This window comes from Triplophysa dalaica, chromosome 1 (genome assembly GCF_015846415.1).
Source record: "Triplophysa dalaica isolate WHDGS20190420 chromosome 1, ASM1584641v1, whole genome shotgun sequence".
NCBI classification, from domain to species: domain Eukaryota; kingdom Metazoa; phylum Chordata; class Actinopteri; order Cypriniformes; family Nemacheilidae; genus Triplophysa; species Triplophysa dalaica.
This window is the reverse complement of record NC_079542.1, coordinates 11,453,754-11,471,397: the sequence shown is the minus strand read 5'-3', so window position 1 is coordinate 11,471,397 and position 17,644 is coordinate 11,453,754. Positions and strand designations below refer to the sequence as shown.

At 38.5% G+C, this 17,644-nt stretch overlaps 1 protein-coding gene across 6 annotated transcripts; it reads left to right on the top strand.

The window, feature by feature from the left end:
* Positions 1-2,281: 2,281 nt before the first annotated feature.
* acana (aggrecan a) lies at positions 2,282-17,436 on the top strand. Of its 6 annotated transcripts, XM_056755360.1 has the most exons (22): positions 2,282-2,484; positions 5,345-5,427; positions 5,907-6,290; positions 6,368-6,542; positions 6,657-6,784; positions 6,890-7,183; positions 7,328-7,441; positions 7,517-7,609; positions 7,902-8,076; positions 8,274-8,401; positions 8,513-8,806; positions 8,939-9,034; positions 9,528-9,623; positions 9,747-9,842; positions 10,712-11,980; positions 12,837-12,962; positions 14,148-14,261; positions 14,910-15,068; positions 15,157-15,239; positions 15,324-15,468; positions 15,551-15,733; positions 15,975-17,436. In XM_056755360.1, exons 2-22 carry the CDS (start codon positions 5,352-5,354, stop codon positions 16,052-16,054), a joined length of 4,308 nt encoding a protein of 1,435 aa, XP_056611338.1. In that variant the 5' UTR covers positions 2,282-2,484; positions 5,345-5,351; the 3' UTR covers positions 16,055-17,436. The 6 variants fall into 6 exon arrangements, with proteins under 6 accessions (XP_056611338.1, XP_056611321.1, XP_056611330.1 ...); XM_056755343.1 differs by having other exon boundaries at positions 2,282-2,478; positions 7,328-7,609; XM_056755352.1 differs by having other exon boundaries at positions 7,328-7,609; positions 10,715-11,980.
* Positions 17,437-17,644: the final 208 nt, after the last annotated feature.

Below are 17,644 nucleotides of genomic sequence, written 5' to 3'. Positions count from 1 at the left end.
AGCGATGCGTGTAAATGGACACTATTGAGAGAAAGCTGGCGACCGGCTCCTGGGCTAAGGGACTCACACAGTGCTCTAGAAACCTATGGCATACAATGCACTGTTCAGTTCCAGCAGGAAAATAAATATGTTCTACGCTGTCCAAAAATACCATGTGAAGTTTCAACAGGCGCTCCCTGTGACAGAAAGCCTATTTCCTGACAGCAGGGAGGCACAGAATGAATATTGGATTGGACTAGATCATCTTAGATAAAGCAGTAATAAAAACTCCATAGATAACTCTGGTGTCAAAACTAATTTTAGGTGAAATTCATAATTGCAATGTAAATCATATTCCGCATCTATTCAGGAGGCAAACATAAGTTTGTGTACTCTTAGTCAACTCAATGGTGCTCGAGAATATAAAAACACTTACTACAGTTCCAAAACGTCTTTCTTTGGAAAGGGAACACTGTATCTGACCTTAGTTTGACCTACCTTACTTTACCAGTCCTTTAGCCCAACTTGTAGAGCACGGTGCTTGCAACAACATGGTTGTAGGTTCAACTCATAAAATCATGAAATATGTAGCATACATGGATTGGACTTTGAATAAAAGTATTTGTCAAAGCATGAATATAAATGTTCTCCTCATTGTTCTTGGTAGGTAGAAGGGCAAGCAGTCCAGTCACAACACACAGAATGGCCGAAAGCACCTGGAGTGACAGCCGCCCTCAGGAATTCTGTTTCCTCACACAGGTTTGCGAAGAAGCTTTTGTATCTCCCTCGAGGCCAGCCTTTCTCTTCCTCTGTAGAAACAATATTGTCGGTGAGAACGGCTGACGTCCTTCGAACGTTTGGCCTTTTGGATGAAAAGAGTCCTTCAGTGCAGAGAAATGTCCACAGGTCCCCTAAGGCTTCACTTGACACTGTGTTGTCAACGTCAGTCACCAAACATTGGCTTTATTTCTTACCATCTTACGAATAGATTGTCTTTGTATACCTAACCTATTACATTATATCTTTTAAATGGACAATTACTGCCATTCCTGCTTTTTATTGCTTAGCTCTTTAACTTGAAGCTACTTAATTTGTTGTGTTGTGAGTCAGAGTGATAAACCAGGGCAAATTTTATACACACCATTGCATCTCATTGTGTATACTGTAGCTTCCCAAACAGCAGAATAAAAGGACAAAGCACTTACACAAACTCACAGTGGTAGCCTTTGATGTCTATTCCAAGCAGTTCAGTTACAGTTTTTAATCACAATCCAAGGCAAACAGGGAGAATATGACCCTACTTAAACCTAATGTGATTTTGAACTCCAGCTAGTGCTTCTCCATCGTATTGTAGTCAGGAATCAAGAGAAATTAAGAGAGATTATATTTTCATTGTTTATTTTTATATTAGATAAAAACAAACCACACAAACACCTTAAGGAATGCATCAAAATGAGATCTGAACTGTCATGGTACAGCTGACACTGCTGGTATAAATTTGTATGAAGTATAAAGTGTCACCTTTTCTATTGGGCATTTTGTTCCTTGACTTATGTTTTTGCATGAGACTAGAAAGCTTTTCAAATTTAGAATAGTGACTCTCTTCAATGGGTCGTTGTCATGTTTCTCGGCGAAGAAAGTTTTGAGAGGAACAACGGTGTGGGCCAGGCTCGTGAATGAAGCCTTGTGTTTCAGCTTTACACTCATGGAAGTGTTGTTGCTCGTGCACTAATGAATATGATGGATGCCTGCGGAAAAGAGCGTTTGAATTAGCGTCACCGTTGAAAAGTCTGAATGCGTTGCGACATTAAACCTAGAATGAATGAGACGTTATTGATTAAAACACAGAATAATATTCCGTATAAAATATACATAAAATCATATTTAGAATCTGCACTATTTCTCAGATAAGACATTTTGTGTTGACCTTACGTCATTTTTACTCCCTTTTAAAAGAAAGACGCATACAAGTATTTTTAGATATGGGTTCATGGCGTCTCGATTAAATATTTTATAGCTAAAATCGTACCAAAAATGTTCCCTAACATATTTTGATATTGAGAACGATAAATGCATTTATATTATTTGTATGACTTACGTTTGAATAGAAAATGAAGCGTCACTGTGCGGTCAGATGTTTAATTTTGACCAATGTCCTCGGAAATTACGCATGTTAATCACTAATGTTTTGGAGACATGGGTATTAGCCAATTACATCATACTTGGAAATTTCATGTGCGCTTTTTCTCCACCTCTCTTTCCCTAGCCCCCTTTTCCACCTCTTGTACAGTTAAACGTGTTTCCTCTCTCAGAAAGGCTTCTTTCTGCCTTTCATTCCCCAGCTACCACCGGTCAACCTAACAGCACAGGCGAAACTTTTAATACGGCTTTGGATGTGAGCGACGAGTTTGCCATTGGATAGTATAACCAAAGAAATCTTCATTGCCATCTGCGATCAAGGACTACAAGCGTTTCAGGTGGACGATACAGCACCCCCAGGTACAGGTAGGCTAATGTAAAAGTGTGTTTTCGTTCTTGTCTGCACAAGTAAGAATTGTGCCAGCATCTTTGGTTCAACTGCGATTTTTAAATGTTCTACAGATAGTATCAGTTGGACCAGAGTTCATTTGGAGAAAGTATGCATTTTGGTTTTATGGTTGTTAACATAAATCAGCCCTCATGATGTGTTAAATAAGGACTGGTAGTGCATTTGGAATGTATAGAACTATTTATCAAACTTAAAATGTATAATATCATATTAGATCATTGTGCATTTTTTACATTTATGTATTAAGCTGACATCTCTGTATGTGTTTGTTTTTTTAACCAATGACCTTTGTGTTGATCTACCAGCTTTGTTGGTGTTTGATATTTAAATGTTTTTATATGTGGGTGTTTTAGATATAACATTACCCTTTCAAAATGTCCTACCCATTAGTGACCCAGAGCTTTCACGTGTTGTACCTTGCAAGGAAACAATAGAACAGGTCTGCTATAACTGTGCCAGACATCTACTCAATACAGCTTCTTATAGACCTACTGTATGGGCTCAAGATTTCCTTTTACCTTTTGACTGTCCACTCTTGTCAGGTGTTATTGCAGGTTGATGCAGAATAGGGAAATTATATTAAAAGGAATATAATGCATCAATATTTACAGTTTTTTATCAAGTCATATCATGGCTGTAAAATGTACAGTGCTGCTTAAAAAAATGATATTGTACAGTTATTAATATAAACTTTCCTGTAGCTCAGTGGTAAGAGCATTGTGTTAACAATGCAAGATTGTGGGTTCGATCCCAGGGGATTACAAATAACTATGTAAAATGTATAGGATAAAGCAATGTAAGTCGCTTTGGATAAAAGCGTCTGCTAAATGTAAATGTAAACAATTTTGACTAGAAAATTATCTTTCCGGGGATGTTATTCCTAGGCAGTAGCAGAGATTTTGTTTCATTAAAGTAATTTAAATGTATGGATTTGGAAGATACCAGACCATTTTTCAACCTCATGTGTGGTACCTGAACCCATGATCATAAGAATTCTGGTTTTGACCAATTCATCCACATGTTGGCACATATAAGAACTAATTTTAATTTGAGGCAGTAGAACTGACAGTGACCAGTCCACAGCATCACTATTCTTATATTTCCTCATATGACTGACTACTCTGAGGTGACTTACTGTACACTCAGTAAAGGGGCAGCCCTTTTTAAACATTGTGCCAGCCAAATCACTATCTGTTGTGTTACACAAAACACACACAACTTTTAGTGCTTCAGTTTCAGAGCTATGGTTATTTATTGCATTAATGACTCTTTCCATGGCTTTAGAATGATTTTCATCTTATTTTCAGCTGAGAGAAACAGAACAGGCCTTAAAAGGAAGAAAATGGAACCAACACATAACTCATTCAGCAGCTTTCCCATGACATCAAATTTGGCAACTGATTTTATCTTATCTGTCACTTTCCTTTGCTCACTCTCTAAACACAGTCCAGAATTCTTTATATATTGTAAAAAAAACATTTTGTATATTTCCAAAAAATTGTCATTGTTTTTCAAACTCTAAAAATGCTGTGTTATTTTCAACCCATGGGTGGGTCAAATAGGGACAAACCCAACTGTTGGGTTAAATTAACCTAGAAAATGCCCCTATTTGACCCAACCAATGTTTTAATCAATCCAGCATTAATTATGCATTTATCCATCATAATTTATAACCGAACATTTGGGTTAGTCCCTTTTTGACCCAGTCATCATTGGAAATAATCCAACATTTTGTATGTATACAAACTGACATAAATACAAACTACTTAAAAAACCTGTTAGAGTGCTTTTAGAGGTAGTTTTCCCAGCTATGCAATAGGGAATCTCTGCTTTAAAAGAAAATGCACTGCTGCATGCTCTGGAGCAAGACAAATAAAAATAGTATAACTCCTAAAATGGACCGCATAGCCAAACATTCAAGACCCATTACAGTCTAATGAACCAAACCTTTAATACTAAACTGCAGGAACAGCATTCTTTTATTCAGCCATGTATGGCATACATTCAATAATTAACCACAAGTTAATTCCCAATCTGGTGAGATAGAAATAGCTAACACTGCATGAGGCCTGTAATATCAATGTGGTATCTTTGGGGAATAAAAATTAAATGTTGCTTTTGCTGTCCCAAAGACCTCTTATTTAAAGGGGTTATATGACACGACTAAAACAAATATTATCAGTTGTTTTAGATGTAATGCAATGTGTATACACAATTTCAAGTTTAAAAACACTGTATTTTTTTTTACAAGTCTCATCGCTCTGAAAAGCGAGGTGTGCTATGATTGGCCAGTTAACCAGTGCGTACTGATTAGTAGATTTCTGCAAGCGTGTGACGGAAAAGTAACGCCTCTTACCATATTTGGAACAACAGGTTCCAAAGCACTTGTACAGACAGGTACGCCCACCTTACTTGCGTATACATTTGGGTGGTCTTAGTCAAATCATACGACAAACTGACGTTGTTTTGTGGGGTTGTGGTTACACGAGGCGTTTCGGGAAAGCCTAGGTGAGCATTTGCTTTTTAGATATAATGCATCTTTTGTTCCGACACTTTCATTTTTGCAATTGTACATGTCTAATACATGCATGGGCAACTTATAACAACCAAAGACACAGAAAAACACGTATTCGTGTCATATGACCCCTTTAAACCCTTTTGTTATGAATTTGGAAATGCTCATTTAATAAAGTAAATGCTGTCAGAATATAACCTTTAGAGCTGGCTATTACAAGATGTTTTTACTCTGAAAATGCATGCTGTACACATGTCGTATTATGTGTTTGCTGGCATAATGGTGTTAACTTTACCTTGCAGGTGAACCATGTTCTTGCTCTTTCTGAGTATGTGCTTCTGGGTCTCCTCAGCCACAGTGCCTTTTTATGATTATGTTTACACAGGTATGTATTTGAATGAAATTACTTCATATTAAATTTGTTAGTATTCTTTAAAATTTCACATTTTTACAATACACTTTTTTTACAAATGTATGCATTCAGTCTGTGCATTTCTTAAATCAATGTCCTTCTAGGCTCTCCTGTTTCTGCACAGTGGTTGATATCCTTAGGAAAACATCATGTTGACCCTGTGACAACATTTAAATCAACCAATCAGATTTCAGAAATAAGTTTACAGTTTATTTAGAGTTTAATCTTCCAACCAGGATTAGGTGGTTCTAGATCAGTGTTTTACACTTATCATTTCCCTTTGATTTTAGGGGTAAGTTATGGTAAGGGTTGGGGTTTGGTTTGGGTTTAGGTTTTATTTATAAAAATGTTGTCCTTAGGTCAACCAAATATTTTGTCCTGAGGACATCAACCACTTGGCAAAATCAGGTCGAGTGTCCTTCTACCTTTCATGCTTGTGTGTGTTCTTACAGAGCCCGAAAGCACGTTGAGTGTCAGCATACCCAATGAGCTTCCCCTCCAACCCCTGATGGGAGACACGTTAATTCTTCCCTGCTACTTCCAGGACAACACGGTCAACGACCCCGGTGCCCCCACCATTGCCCCTTTGTCTCACCGGATCAAATGGAGTCTGGTCACCAAAGACACGACCACAACCATTTTAGTGGCATCTGAGGGAATCGTAAATGTGTCTAAGCAGTATATGGACAGAGTCACCTTAGAGGGATACCCCACGAATCCCACAGATGCAAGCATTAAAATCACAGAACTCCGCTCCAATGACTCAGGAGTGTACCGCTGTGAGGTTGTGCATGGCATAGAGGACAGTCACGATATCGTTCATGTCCAAGTTCAAGGTATTAATAAACATGTACATGCAATTTGGACTTTTTGTGTCAAGTGAAATTGATTTTGTTGTATTTTTTTTTCGCAGGTATTGTTTTTCACTATCGTGCAATCACCACAAGATACACGCTGACCTTCGAGAAGGCCAAAGCAGCCTGTATTCAAAACAGTGCCGTGATCGCCACGCCAGAGCAACTTCAAGCGGCTTATGATGAGGGTTTTCATCAGTGTGATGCAGGATGGCTTGCAGACCAGACAGTCAGGTCGGTTTACCTACTTTATCTTTGCAGTTATTGTATATATTCAATTCATATACTGTATCTGCTCTGCTGTTTCTTACAAAAAGTAAAGGACAATTTTTTTATTTTGAAACAAAGGTATCCTATCCACAATCCTCGCGAGGCTTGTTATGGGGACAAATACGAATTTCCAGGAGTGAGGACATACGGAGTAAGAGATGTGAATGAGACTTATGACGTATACTGCTTTGCTCAGACAATGACAGGTGCGTTTTTTTAAGGTTACATTTATTTATCCATTTTTGAAAAGCATTCAGTTTATTATCTTCAAAATGGTGGGACACTTCAAAAGGTTTAATTTTGTTTAACAGGAAGAGTGTTCCAAACTACTTCCCCTAACAAATTCACTTTTGAGGAGGCTGAAGCTGCATGTAAAAGGCGGGATGGCAGGCTGGCTACCACTGGACAGCTTTACCTGGCCTGGAAGGATGGGATGGATGTTTGTAACGCTGGCTGGTTGGCGGACAGAAGCGTTCGATACCCCATTAATATTGCCCGACCGCAGTGTGGGGGAGGCCTGCTGGGAGTGCGCACTGTTTATCTGTATCCCAATCAGACCGGCTATCCCTTACCTGACACCTGCTACGATGCTTTTTGCTATTCTGGTACAAAAATATATTTTTGTTAATGTCTATCATTATTGATATGGTATCCACACACTTTTTCTAAAAATCATACATTTATAATAGTTTAATTTAGGTTTTATATACTGACGAGTATGTTCACTTTGTTTTTTGATTTAAAAAAAGATGAAGAAGGTTCAGGGTTTCCTGACATATTTCCGGGGGCAGGCAATGGAGTACTGATCGTGGACACCATTACAGAAGGCTCCCAGCTCTTTTTAAAGCCCACCTCCACTAAAAGTGAAGTACAGGGAGAGGTTATAACACATAAACCCTCAGTGAACACCAGTGTCAACCCAACATACTCTGTCACAGATGATACCCTTCTGCCTATTTTGCCACCTCCCAGCTCCACCGATCTTGGGTCAGAGCTTTCTAATATGACTGAAGCTGTCATGTCTGATACGGGTAAAGTATGTTTTATAATCACATTTGGAAGCTTTCTGTAAAAGTATGTTGAAATCAATTTGGGTTGCAAAGATGCCGTTTGTTTAAATGTAAGAATTATGTGATGTGATTTGAGAGACTTGGAAATTGTAATTAGGTCATTCAGTTGAACATTGAAAGTTGTTTTTATTAAGTAAATTGAGAATCTTGTGAAATGCAGATATGTTCTGAAAGCCCTTTTAATGTTCCAGTCTGAGTTTTTTTATTTCAGCAACTTCAGTAAAGTCTGTTTTTTGTTTATTTCCTGCAATAGGGGTTGTGTTTCATTATCGTGCAAGCTCCAGGCGCTATGCTTATAACTTTGTGGAAGCTCAACTTGCGTGTCAGAGCATCAGTGCAGTCATCGCCAGCCCCCTGCAGCTCCAGGCCGCCTATGAGGCTGGTTTCCATCATTGTGATGCTGGCTGGGTCTTGGATCAGACTGTCAGGTAAAATTCATTAAATTGTTTGTAGCTCACATTTTGTCACTTTTCAATTCTTTTTGATTCTTTATTCTTTCTAATTTAATGCAAATTTATAAAAAACGCAATGATTTGTTGCCGGGCTGGTGGCAGATATATCTGGTGAAATGTATCTCAGACTGTTGAGATTACATTTAAACCATATGTAAATTATGGTTATGCAGATATCCCATTGTGTCCCCACGCGAGCAATGTTCTGGTGATTTGGAGCATCTTCCCGGTGTGAGATCTTACGGAATACGTCCTGCCGATGAACAATATGATGTGTATTGCTATGTGGACAAACCAAGAGGTAAGAGGCTTACAGTACGAGTGAAACAAAACAAAAATGACAAAAACATGCCCAGTTTTTCTCTCAGTTGAGTTTGTAAAGTCAATACTATACACTTGCGTGTTCTTGCAGGGGATTTTTTCCATGCAAGTTCATTTGACGGATTTACTTACAATGAAGCTGTGGCCTACTGCGAGGGTCAGAACGCATCCCTGGCCTCCACAGGAGACCTGTATGCTGCCTGGAAGCAGGGTTTTGATATGTGCCGTAAAGGCTGGCTTCTGGACCGCAGCGTACGTTATGCCATTAATAAACCCCAGCAGCTGTGTGGCGGAGGAAAGGCTGGAGTTCACACAGTTTACATGTTGCCCAACCAAAGAGGCTTTCCTGACCTGAACACCAAGTTCGATGCTTATTGCCTTAAGGGTAAATATAGCGTTTGTTGTCAAATCATGCATGCAATGACTGCTTTTACATGTTAATGCACAACACAGTTGATTAGTACATACTATATGTGATACAAGTGCATTATATCCTTGTCATTTCTTCTGTGTATAGAGCATCTGGATGTGTCTCTCAATGAAAGTAAGGCAAACATAACAGTGACAGAAGAGACATTGAACATGGAGTCTCTCCCTGAATTTCTCAGTCCTGGTAATATTATGTATATCGTAAAACAATATCCATTTTTAAAGGTCACCCAAAATAAAAACATCTTTCATCATTTACTCACCCTCAAGCTGCTCCAAATCTGTAAAGATATTTTTGTTCTGTTAAACACAGAGAAGGGCAGAGAGGGCATCATCAACTGTTTGCTTTCCTACATTCTTCAAAATATCTTCATTGGTGTTCAGCAGAACAAAGAAATTGATAAAAGCTATTTTTTCCTACTATGGTAGTCAAGGGTGGCCAGGAACTGTTTGGTTACAGACATTCTTCCAAATATCTTCCTCTGTGTTCATCAGAACAAAGAAGTTTATACAGATTTCGAACAACTTGAGAGTGAGTAAATGAGTTTTTGGGTGAACTTTCCCTTTAACACTTGAGACTGATGTATTGCCCCTACAAGTTAACGAGCTCAAAATGTGTGTTTAAGTTATATCTATAAATTAATTACAGTCCTTGTGTTTTTGTTTTTTTTAAACAGTGGATCTTGATTTGTTTTTTAATCAAAGTGAGCCAAACAAAACAGTGACAGAGGAGACAGTGAATGTGGAGTCGTTTCCTGATCTTCTCAGTCCTGGTAATATAATGTATCTCATAATACAATATATTATATGTCCTATTTGAAACTGGTATATTTTGTATTTTTTCAAATTCAGAATGTGTTTAAGTGTTCATAAAGTATATTTATTCTTTTGTATAGTGGGTCTGGATTTGTTTCTGAATGAAAGTGAGCCAAACAAAACAGTGACAGAGGACACAGTGAATGTGGAGTCTTTTCCTGATCTTCTCAGTCCTGGTAATATCAAATATTTTAAGATACACTGAACACATTTTTTGTGACTGGTGTGTCTAGGAACTAACAAGCTCCAATGAAACTGAAACACTGGCAAATATAGTGTTGGGTAGCACGGCACACAATGGGAGACATGTCAAAAGTCACAAGAGGACAAATTTTTGGTGTGCGTCTGGTTGGGGCATCTGTGACTAAGACAGCAAGTCTTTGTGGTGTATCGAGAGCCACGGTATCCAGGGCAATGTCAGACTTCCAGCATGAAGGATGAATCACATCCAACAGCAGTAACTGTCAACGGAAGATGAAGCTGTCTTGAAAGGATGTCCGGGTGTTAACCCAGATTGTATCCAAAAAACATAAAACAAACCACAGCTGCCCAACTTAATTAAGAATAAAATGTGCACCTCAACTCTCCTGTTTCGACCGAAACAGTTAGTCTGGAGATCCACAGCGTAAACATACATGGCGGGCTGCTATAGCCAAACCTTTGGTCACGTGTGCCAATGCCAAACGTCAGTTTCAATGGTGCAAGCAGTGTACATCTTGGACTGCTGACAATGTGAAACATGTATTGTCCTCTGACGAGTTCACCTTTACTCTCTTTCTAACATCCCGGAGAGTTATGGTGTAGAGAGGCCCCAAAGAAGCTTACTACCTGGACTGATGGATATTAAGAGCAAAGCAATAGGGGTGGATCAGTGATGGTTTGGGCTGCAATATAATGGCATCACCTAGTTCCAATACCTAGTTCCAGTACACCGTACTAATAAATTATTGTGGTCTAAAACAAGGTGTTTCAGTTTCATTGTCCAACCCCTGTAAGTGTTCATTTGATTTGCCATTTTATTTACTGTATTTTTATCTTTTGTCAGTAGGTACCCCCATCTCTGGATCTGGGTCATCCGAGACCAGTGGTGAAGTCGATCTGTCTGGAAGTGGAGATCTGCCGAGTGGCTCATCTGGTTGGAGCGGGGACCTGTCTGGATCTGGAATCAGTGGGGATGTTTCAGGATCAGGTCTTAGCGGTGATGACTCAAGTATCCTTGTGACCTTCTCAGGAAGCGGAGCAGTTTTGTCTGGAGTTGGATCAGCTTCAGGGGGAGCCCAGGAGGCTGGAGAAGGTGATTTCCTTACCGTTCCATTTGATCAGAGCTCAGGCCTTTTTGGTTTGGACTTCTCTGGATCCGGATCTGGCAGTGGGTCAGGCTATAGTTCTGAAGGAAGTGGATCTACCTCAGACCTTTCCGGCAGCTCAGGTGAGATCAGTGGGAGTGGAGAACATTCCGGTATCTCCCCAGGATCAGGTTCCAGCGGGGATTTCTCAGGATTCATTACTTTCTCATCTGGAATGTTTCCCTCTGGAGGATCCAGTGGCATTTCATTAGTTGATGAATCTGTCATCCAGCTGGATAGACAGTGGACTCAAGTGTCTACTTCTCCATCCTTACAAGAACAGGAGTTCAGTGGAAGCCTTGTAGATTTCAGTGGATCAGGACATATCTCAGGGTCTGGGAAGAATGGGGTTTTCTCTGGGATGAGTGGTGATCACAGCGGCTCTGGGAGTGGTTCAGAGTTTTCTGGTGTGACCTATCTTGGATCAGGAATCACTGATCTCACAGAGCAATCTCGTAACCAGGAAGCTTCTGGGGTTTTGATATTCGGATCTGGTGAGGGCAGTGGATATACATCCGGAGCCTATGTCATTGAATCAGGAGAAAGATCGGGGGAATCCGCCAGCGGTGATATCACCTTTTTCATCAATAGTGTGGTGACTGAACTGCCCAAGAAGCCCATCCATGCCATGGAGCTAGGAAGTGGGAATGTGGAGTATAGTGGGACTGTCAGCCTGTCATCAGGTAGTGGAGATGACCAAACTGTCTTTGCTAGTGGACAAGAAGATGAGCCGATCCCAACCACCGGACACACATTAAATTTGAGCTCCAGTGTGGCTCCTCCAGTAGAACAATCGCTTCAAGGGCCATCAGGCCTGTACAATGATGCTGCCGGACAAGCAGTGCCATATTTCGAACCTGCAGGGATCATCAGTAATCTTGATACTACTTCTGCAACTTTACCTTCTATAACAGAGTCTGCCATTCCTCAACAGACTCCTTCTGTCATTGAAGAACCTACTGTGAATGGTAAGGTTCTTTTTGAATAACCTTGTTTATTATACCCCTTACAAACTGATAATATATGGGAATACAGCGGCGGAAAAAATAATGCAATATATTAAATAATACACTTCTATATATGGGAAGTGCCTATATTTTTCAATAATTAAAAGCAACAATTGTGTGTCTATTATTAAATTGCTGCTGTCATTCTGAAACCTTTTATGTTCACATTTCATGATTTTAAAAAACAATTTGCCGTAAATTATTATTATAAATCACACTTTATGTTAGTCACTGGGTTTTGCAAACATATGATAAATAAAAAGTGCTTGTCAACTTTGACAACACCGAATTTTAATAATTTAAAAAGTACAGTGATTTTTCCATTTCCTGAAAAACATTTTTGGACATCCAAGGTTTTGGAAGGACAGCAACGATATTAACAATGTATTATATTTTCAAATATATATTAACTGATTTATTATATTGAGAGTTAGTATCAAGGGAAAATATGTTTTGTCCAACAGAACAAACTGCTATGTTTCAGGAAATGGAAAATCAAACAAAAAGTTGACAAGCTCTTTTTAAAACTTTTAATCGGTTAAATACAGAAACCCACTATTCATATATATATATATATACATATAAATACAGAGCTACAAAGTTTCCACTCGGCAGCAACAATTTGTACCTTTATATGATTTGTTTTGGAACATTTTATAACATTTTTACAAGATCATTTAAGATGCTGTGGATGTATTATTACTAGGGATCATATACACATTCTTGATGGGAACACTGTAAAACTAAAACCTGCTCTCTTTCATATTTAGTAATGGTCTAATATGGTTTCATGTCTTGCTCTGTTCCTTTTTAAAAGCCATAATTGCTTCTGCTAACTCATGTGATCCAAACCCTTGTGGAGCTGCTGAATTATGTTTAGTGAACGATGGGGTGGCCGTCTGTCATTGCCCACCTGGACAACATGGAGAAGAATGTCAGTTTGGTGAGTCAGACTGATTTTAATACGTTCATAATTTTAATACGATCACAATTAAATAAATATGATAATATTTAAAAGTGTAGTAGGCTATATATGACCACATATGAATTTGCCCTAACAACCTGAAATAATCTGTTGTTGCTTTCTAGGCTTTTTTTATGTTGAACTGACTCAACCAAATGTCTCTGACTGTCCTACTGTTTGCATTTATATGTGAATAACTCCTGTTTGCTTGTGCCTGATTCATACTCTCACATTCCATTTTGCAGGTTGTTTAGCATGTCTGTGTCTGGTTACTGTAATGTTCGACTTACAGATCTCTTGTGTCCAAATGTCATTTCAGTGACTGTTCACCTGTGTTGTTTTTGTTCAGCTGTGCCTTTGCTGCAGTCTGGTTTAATCAGCACGCCTGCTAACACCTGGTACATGCTCATGCTCATACTCATACTCATACTCCTCACCCCTCTTCATATGAATCTGAACTCAAATTCTGCTTCATTGTTTCTGGGACTATAAGAGTGCTGAACTGGATCATTGCTCTCATTCGTAGGGATATGAGAAGTATCAAAAAGTCGTCACTCTTACAGTAACACAAAAATGACACCGTCTGTGAAATCCAAACTAAAGTCTCACAATGGAGTTATGAGGTTAGGGGCATCAAAATTGTCATGAGAATGGGTAATGTTTGTTTATTGCTGTAAATGATCAAATTTTATGTTACATTTCAAGTTACGGTACTCAAATATCCACTAACAATATGATAAATACTGAAATGTATCATTTTAACACCACATTTTATTATTTTGCAGAATTTTACACTGACAAGTCCTCACTGAGTTAATATTAAATAGGTCAAGGCTATGTTTTTACAGAATTATGTAGGATGTTTATTTTGTCGTATGATTTTATGAAGAAAGGACAAAAAAGATACATTTATTTTGTCTGGGTTTTCACAGACTGGGCCAGACTGTATTCCAAACCTATCCTTAAATTTACTTCAGTAATGTCTAAAACAGCATCTCCATTCCCTAAAACTGAGTGAATCTGCTCATCTTTGTTTAATAAGATACAATTATTCACAAGATATAGAAGCAGCACCGGTACTGATACATTGATGCTCTCTGCTAAGCTTGGCCTACCTCAGGGCCTCTTCATAGTCAGTCTTAATTGCTAAACCTTTATTTGCAGAGGTTGATGTTTGCCATTCAAACCCTTGCGCCAATGGAGCCACCTGTGTGGAGGTGGAGAACACTTTCAAATGCTTGTGTCTGCCCAGCTACGAAGGAGACCGCTGTGAGATTGGTAGGAGGCCTGCTTTAGCTAATTCTACTAACGGCCTTTCAAAAACAACCTTAAAGGTGACACAAATCTCCAGATGATGTTTTGACTGGAGGAACATCTCTGGGTGGTGTCTTGAGGCATATGTATGTTTATTGCCATGTCTGGTAGAGATGTAAGTGTTTAAAGTAGAATTTTGAAGTTCTGCGTCATTCAGGTGTGGTAAAGCAATTACAGACACATTTGCAGGTTCTGTAAACACCTGAAGGGAAAATATAACCCTGCTGTGTCAGAAATAAGGTAAAACCAAACACCCAGTTCATAATTTCCATATGACCAGAATCCATAAATATCTCAGAAGCAGGTACGGTAATTATTCATGTTCTGAGGAATGTTTGCTCTTGGCGTTATATGGAATTCATTGGTCAGTATATTTGAATACATATGGGGTTGTGAAATCACTTTATCTGATAAAGCAAATTTCCCTTTTAATGTGAAAACATTTGCTGCTTGCTTAAACACTGATTAAAGATTAAGTGACTTTGATGTTATCCATCATGTATTCATTTATTATTGCATGTAGAGTAAGTATTTGTCTTGCTTTCAAGTTGTGATTCAGGTTTATCAATTATTTAAAGCTTTGATAAAATGTGCCACCTGATGTTGCTTCAGATGTTCACACCTGTGAAGAGGGCTGGATTAAGTTTCAGGGCAACTGTTACCTGTATTTATCCGGGAGGGAGACCTGGCTGGACGCAGAACAGCGCTGTCGTGACCTAAACGCTCACCTAGCTAGCATTAACACTCCCGAAGAACAAGCCTTCGTTAACTGTGAGTGCCGTTAATGTGTCTGCATGTGTGCTATGCAATGAATCACTTGTTTTTGTAATTACAAGAAATCTCTCACTTTCTGTAACAGCGTATGCACAAGACTATCAGTGGATCGGACTGAACGATAAAACTGTCGAAAATGACTTCCGCTGGTCAGACGGTACCCCACTGGTGAGCCTGCCCCATTCTCCTGCTTAGATAGGCTACTGTGATTCTAATATTAACGCTGGTTTGAAATGCTTTTCTTCTGTTTAGCAATATGAGAACTGGAGGCCTAACCAGCCTGACAATTATTTTAACTCCGGGGAAGACTGTGTTGTAATGATCTGGCATGAAAATGGCCAATGGAATGACGTGCCTTGCAACTACCATCTACCCTTCACGTGTAAAACTGGTCCAGGTACTGAACTGAAAAAAATCATTGACTAGTAACATTGACGACATTCAGTTTATTAGAATTAAAGACCTACTCCCGTTTACAGCAACATGTGGCCAACCTCCTAAAGTGGAGAATGCCATGATGTTTGGAAACAAGAAGGAACGTTACCAGGTGAATTCCATCATTAGGTACCAATGCAAGGAAAGCTTTAGACAGCGCCACCCGCCTGTCATCCGATGTATGGCAGATGGACAGTGGGAGAAGCCTCAAGTGGAATGCAAAGCCAGTAAGTTACACAGGCACTGAAAACTGATCTATAGAATAAATATAATTTTAGTGATTTTCAATTAGTTTGAATTTAAAGATAAACCAACAATACTTTAAAATATACAGAGAAGCAATCTGTCAATAAAGTTTGATCATATGCTTACTCTAAAATGAGACCATGTGCTTTGTGATTTTCTATTTAGAATGTATTACTACTGTACGATGTTACAGAAGCAATTTTTTCTTTTGTGTTTCTGTAGAAATCAACACCAGACTGCAAAAGAAATCTACTGTTCATCACTCGAATAAAGTTAGCACAACATTGAAGAAACATCTCTAAGGAGGAGACGCTGTTTCGTTTTTAAAAACAGTGCAAGTTTTATATTTATTTTCTCAGCCCCTGATTTATAAAGTATAACTTTTAATAATTTGTTTAACTTTTAAGATAACTGTCAATCTTGTTTATATTTTGGCCTTTAACAGTAAATCACCATACATAAATTATTTTCCCTTGATAAAGTGATCCACTTCATAACTCCTGTAAAATATCACGGACCAAAACATCAGAGACCACCAGCATTCCTAAAGAATTCTGCAAATGTTTGCTGAAGGTTTTTCCAATTGAACTGTCTAGTGTTTCATGACGAAACGACACAGAGCTTAAAGCTTGTTTAGCCTGGTCCTTTATCTGTTTTGTCAGACAGAAATACTGGCCTTTTTGTCTTTATGTGCTATTTAACACATTTTAAAGTACATTATAAATTATAGATGAGGTGATGAAATGTGAAGTTTTGTTTTCATCTGTACATTGAGAAGAAAGTTTTGAATCTAGAGAGATTTATAGCCATAAACGACGTTTACAAAAAGTTATTTATACCTTACCAGGCAGATAACCCAAACTTGCACAAGGATGTCATTCATTTGTTGTCTGTGTTAGAGAGCATAATGTGAATTGATCTATTTATTGATTTCTCAACACATAAAACAAAATGCATCCATCTTTTGACTGGAGGTGTCCATCTTTTTTTGGGGATCCCATGTTTGGTCACAAAAGCCATAAATATACTGTAAACAGCATCAGATTTTGGTGGCCAAATCCAGTCAGATTATGAATGTAAACCCAATCATGCAAATATACTTGTTTGTTAGATATTATCTGTGTTGCCCAAGACTGTGCAGGGCATAGTACTATATGGGTACCAAACTAATCAGCTACCAGCTATTATTTTGTTATACATTTTGTTTCTAGTTCAGAACTGCTGATGACAAATGCCTTGAATATTTCACATTTTGCCTATTCTGATGGTACTGCTTTGCTTTTGTTAGAAAAAGAACAAGAGGCTGTGCCTCTTTCATGCGAATGGCAGGGACCTCTCTTTTATACACCATAGCTTTCATTTTCAACACAGCAAAAACGACGAATGCAGCATAAACTGTAGACAAAAATGCACACACATTTCCTGTAAATAACCTACTCACAGTGGCACAGAACCATCTTATCTCTCATTCACAAAGTGGCCTCCTGTTTCTAGGGTCATATTGGGAGGAAAACGAAAAAGTCAACAGTAAACACTCGGGGAGATCTTTGAGGCATCTTTGTCTTCTGTCTTCTAAAAAAGGGAAACAAGTTGCCGATAATGTGTTCACCTGAACTTATGTGTTAAAATAACTGTATTATAGCAAATGAAACAACTTACAAATAAAACATGCCATCATCTTTAACACAGGATTCCTTTGTTTCGGGCAGTAGTCTGCACACAGACAACTTTTCAAGTGCACTTCAGAGTGTTGGTACAGGGAGTTGTTTTCACAGTATACATGTAATGGAAAGAAACATGTTTATACCACACCTAACCACATTTAGAAATGCATTTTGAATCAGTCCTGAGTAAATAGGAATCATTTGCAAAATCGCAGGTGTTAATGTTTG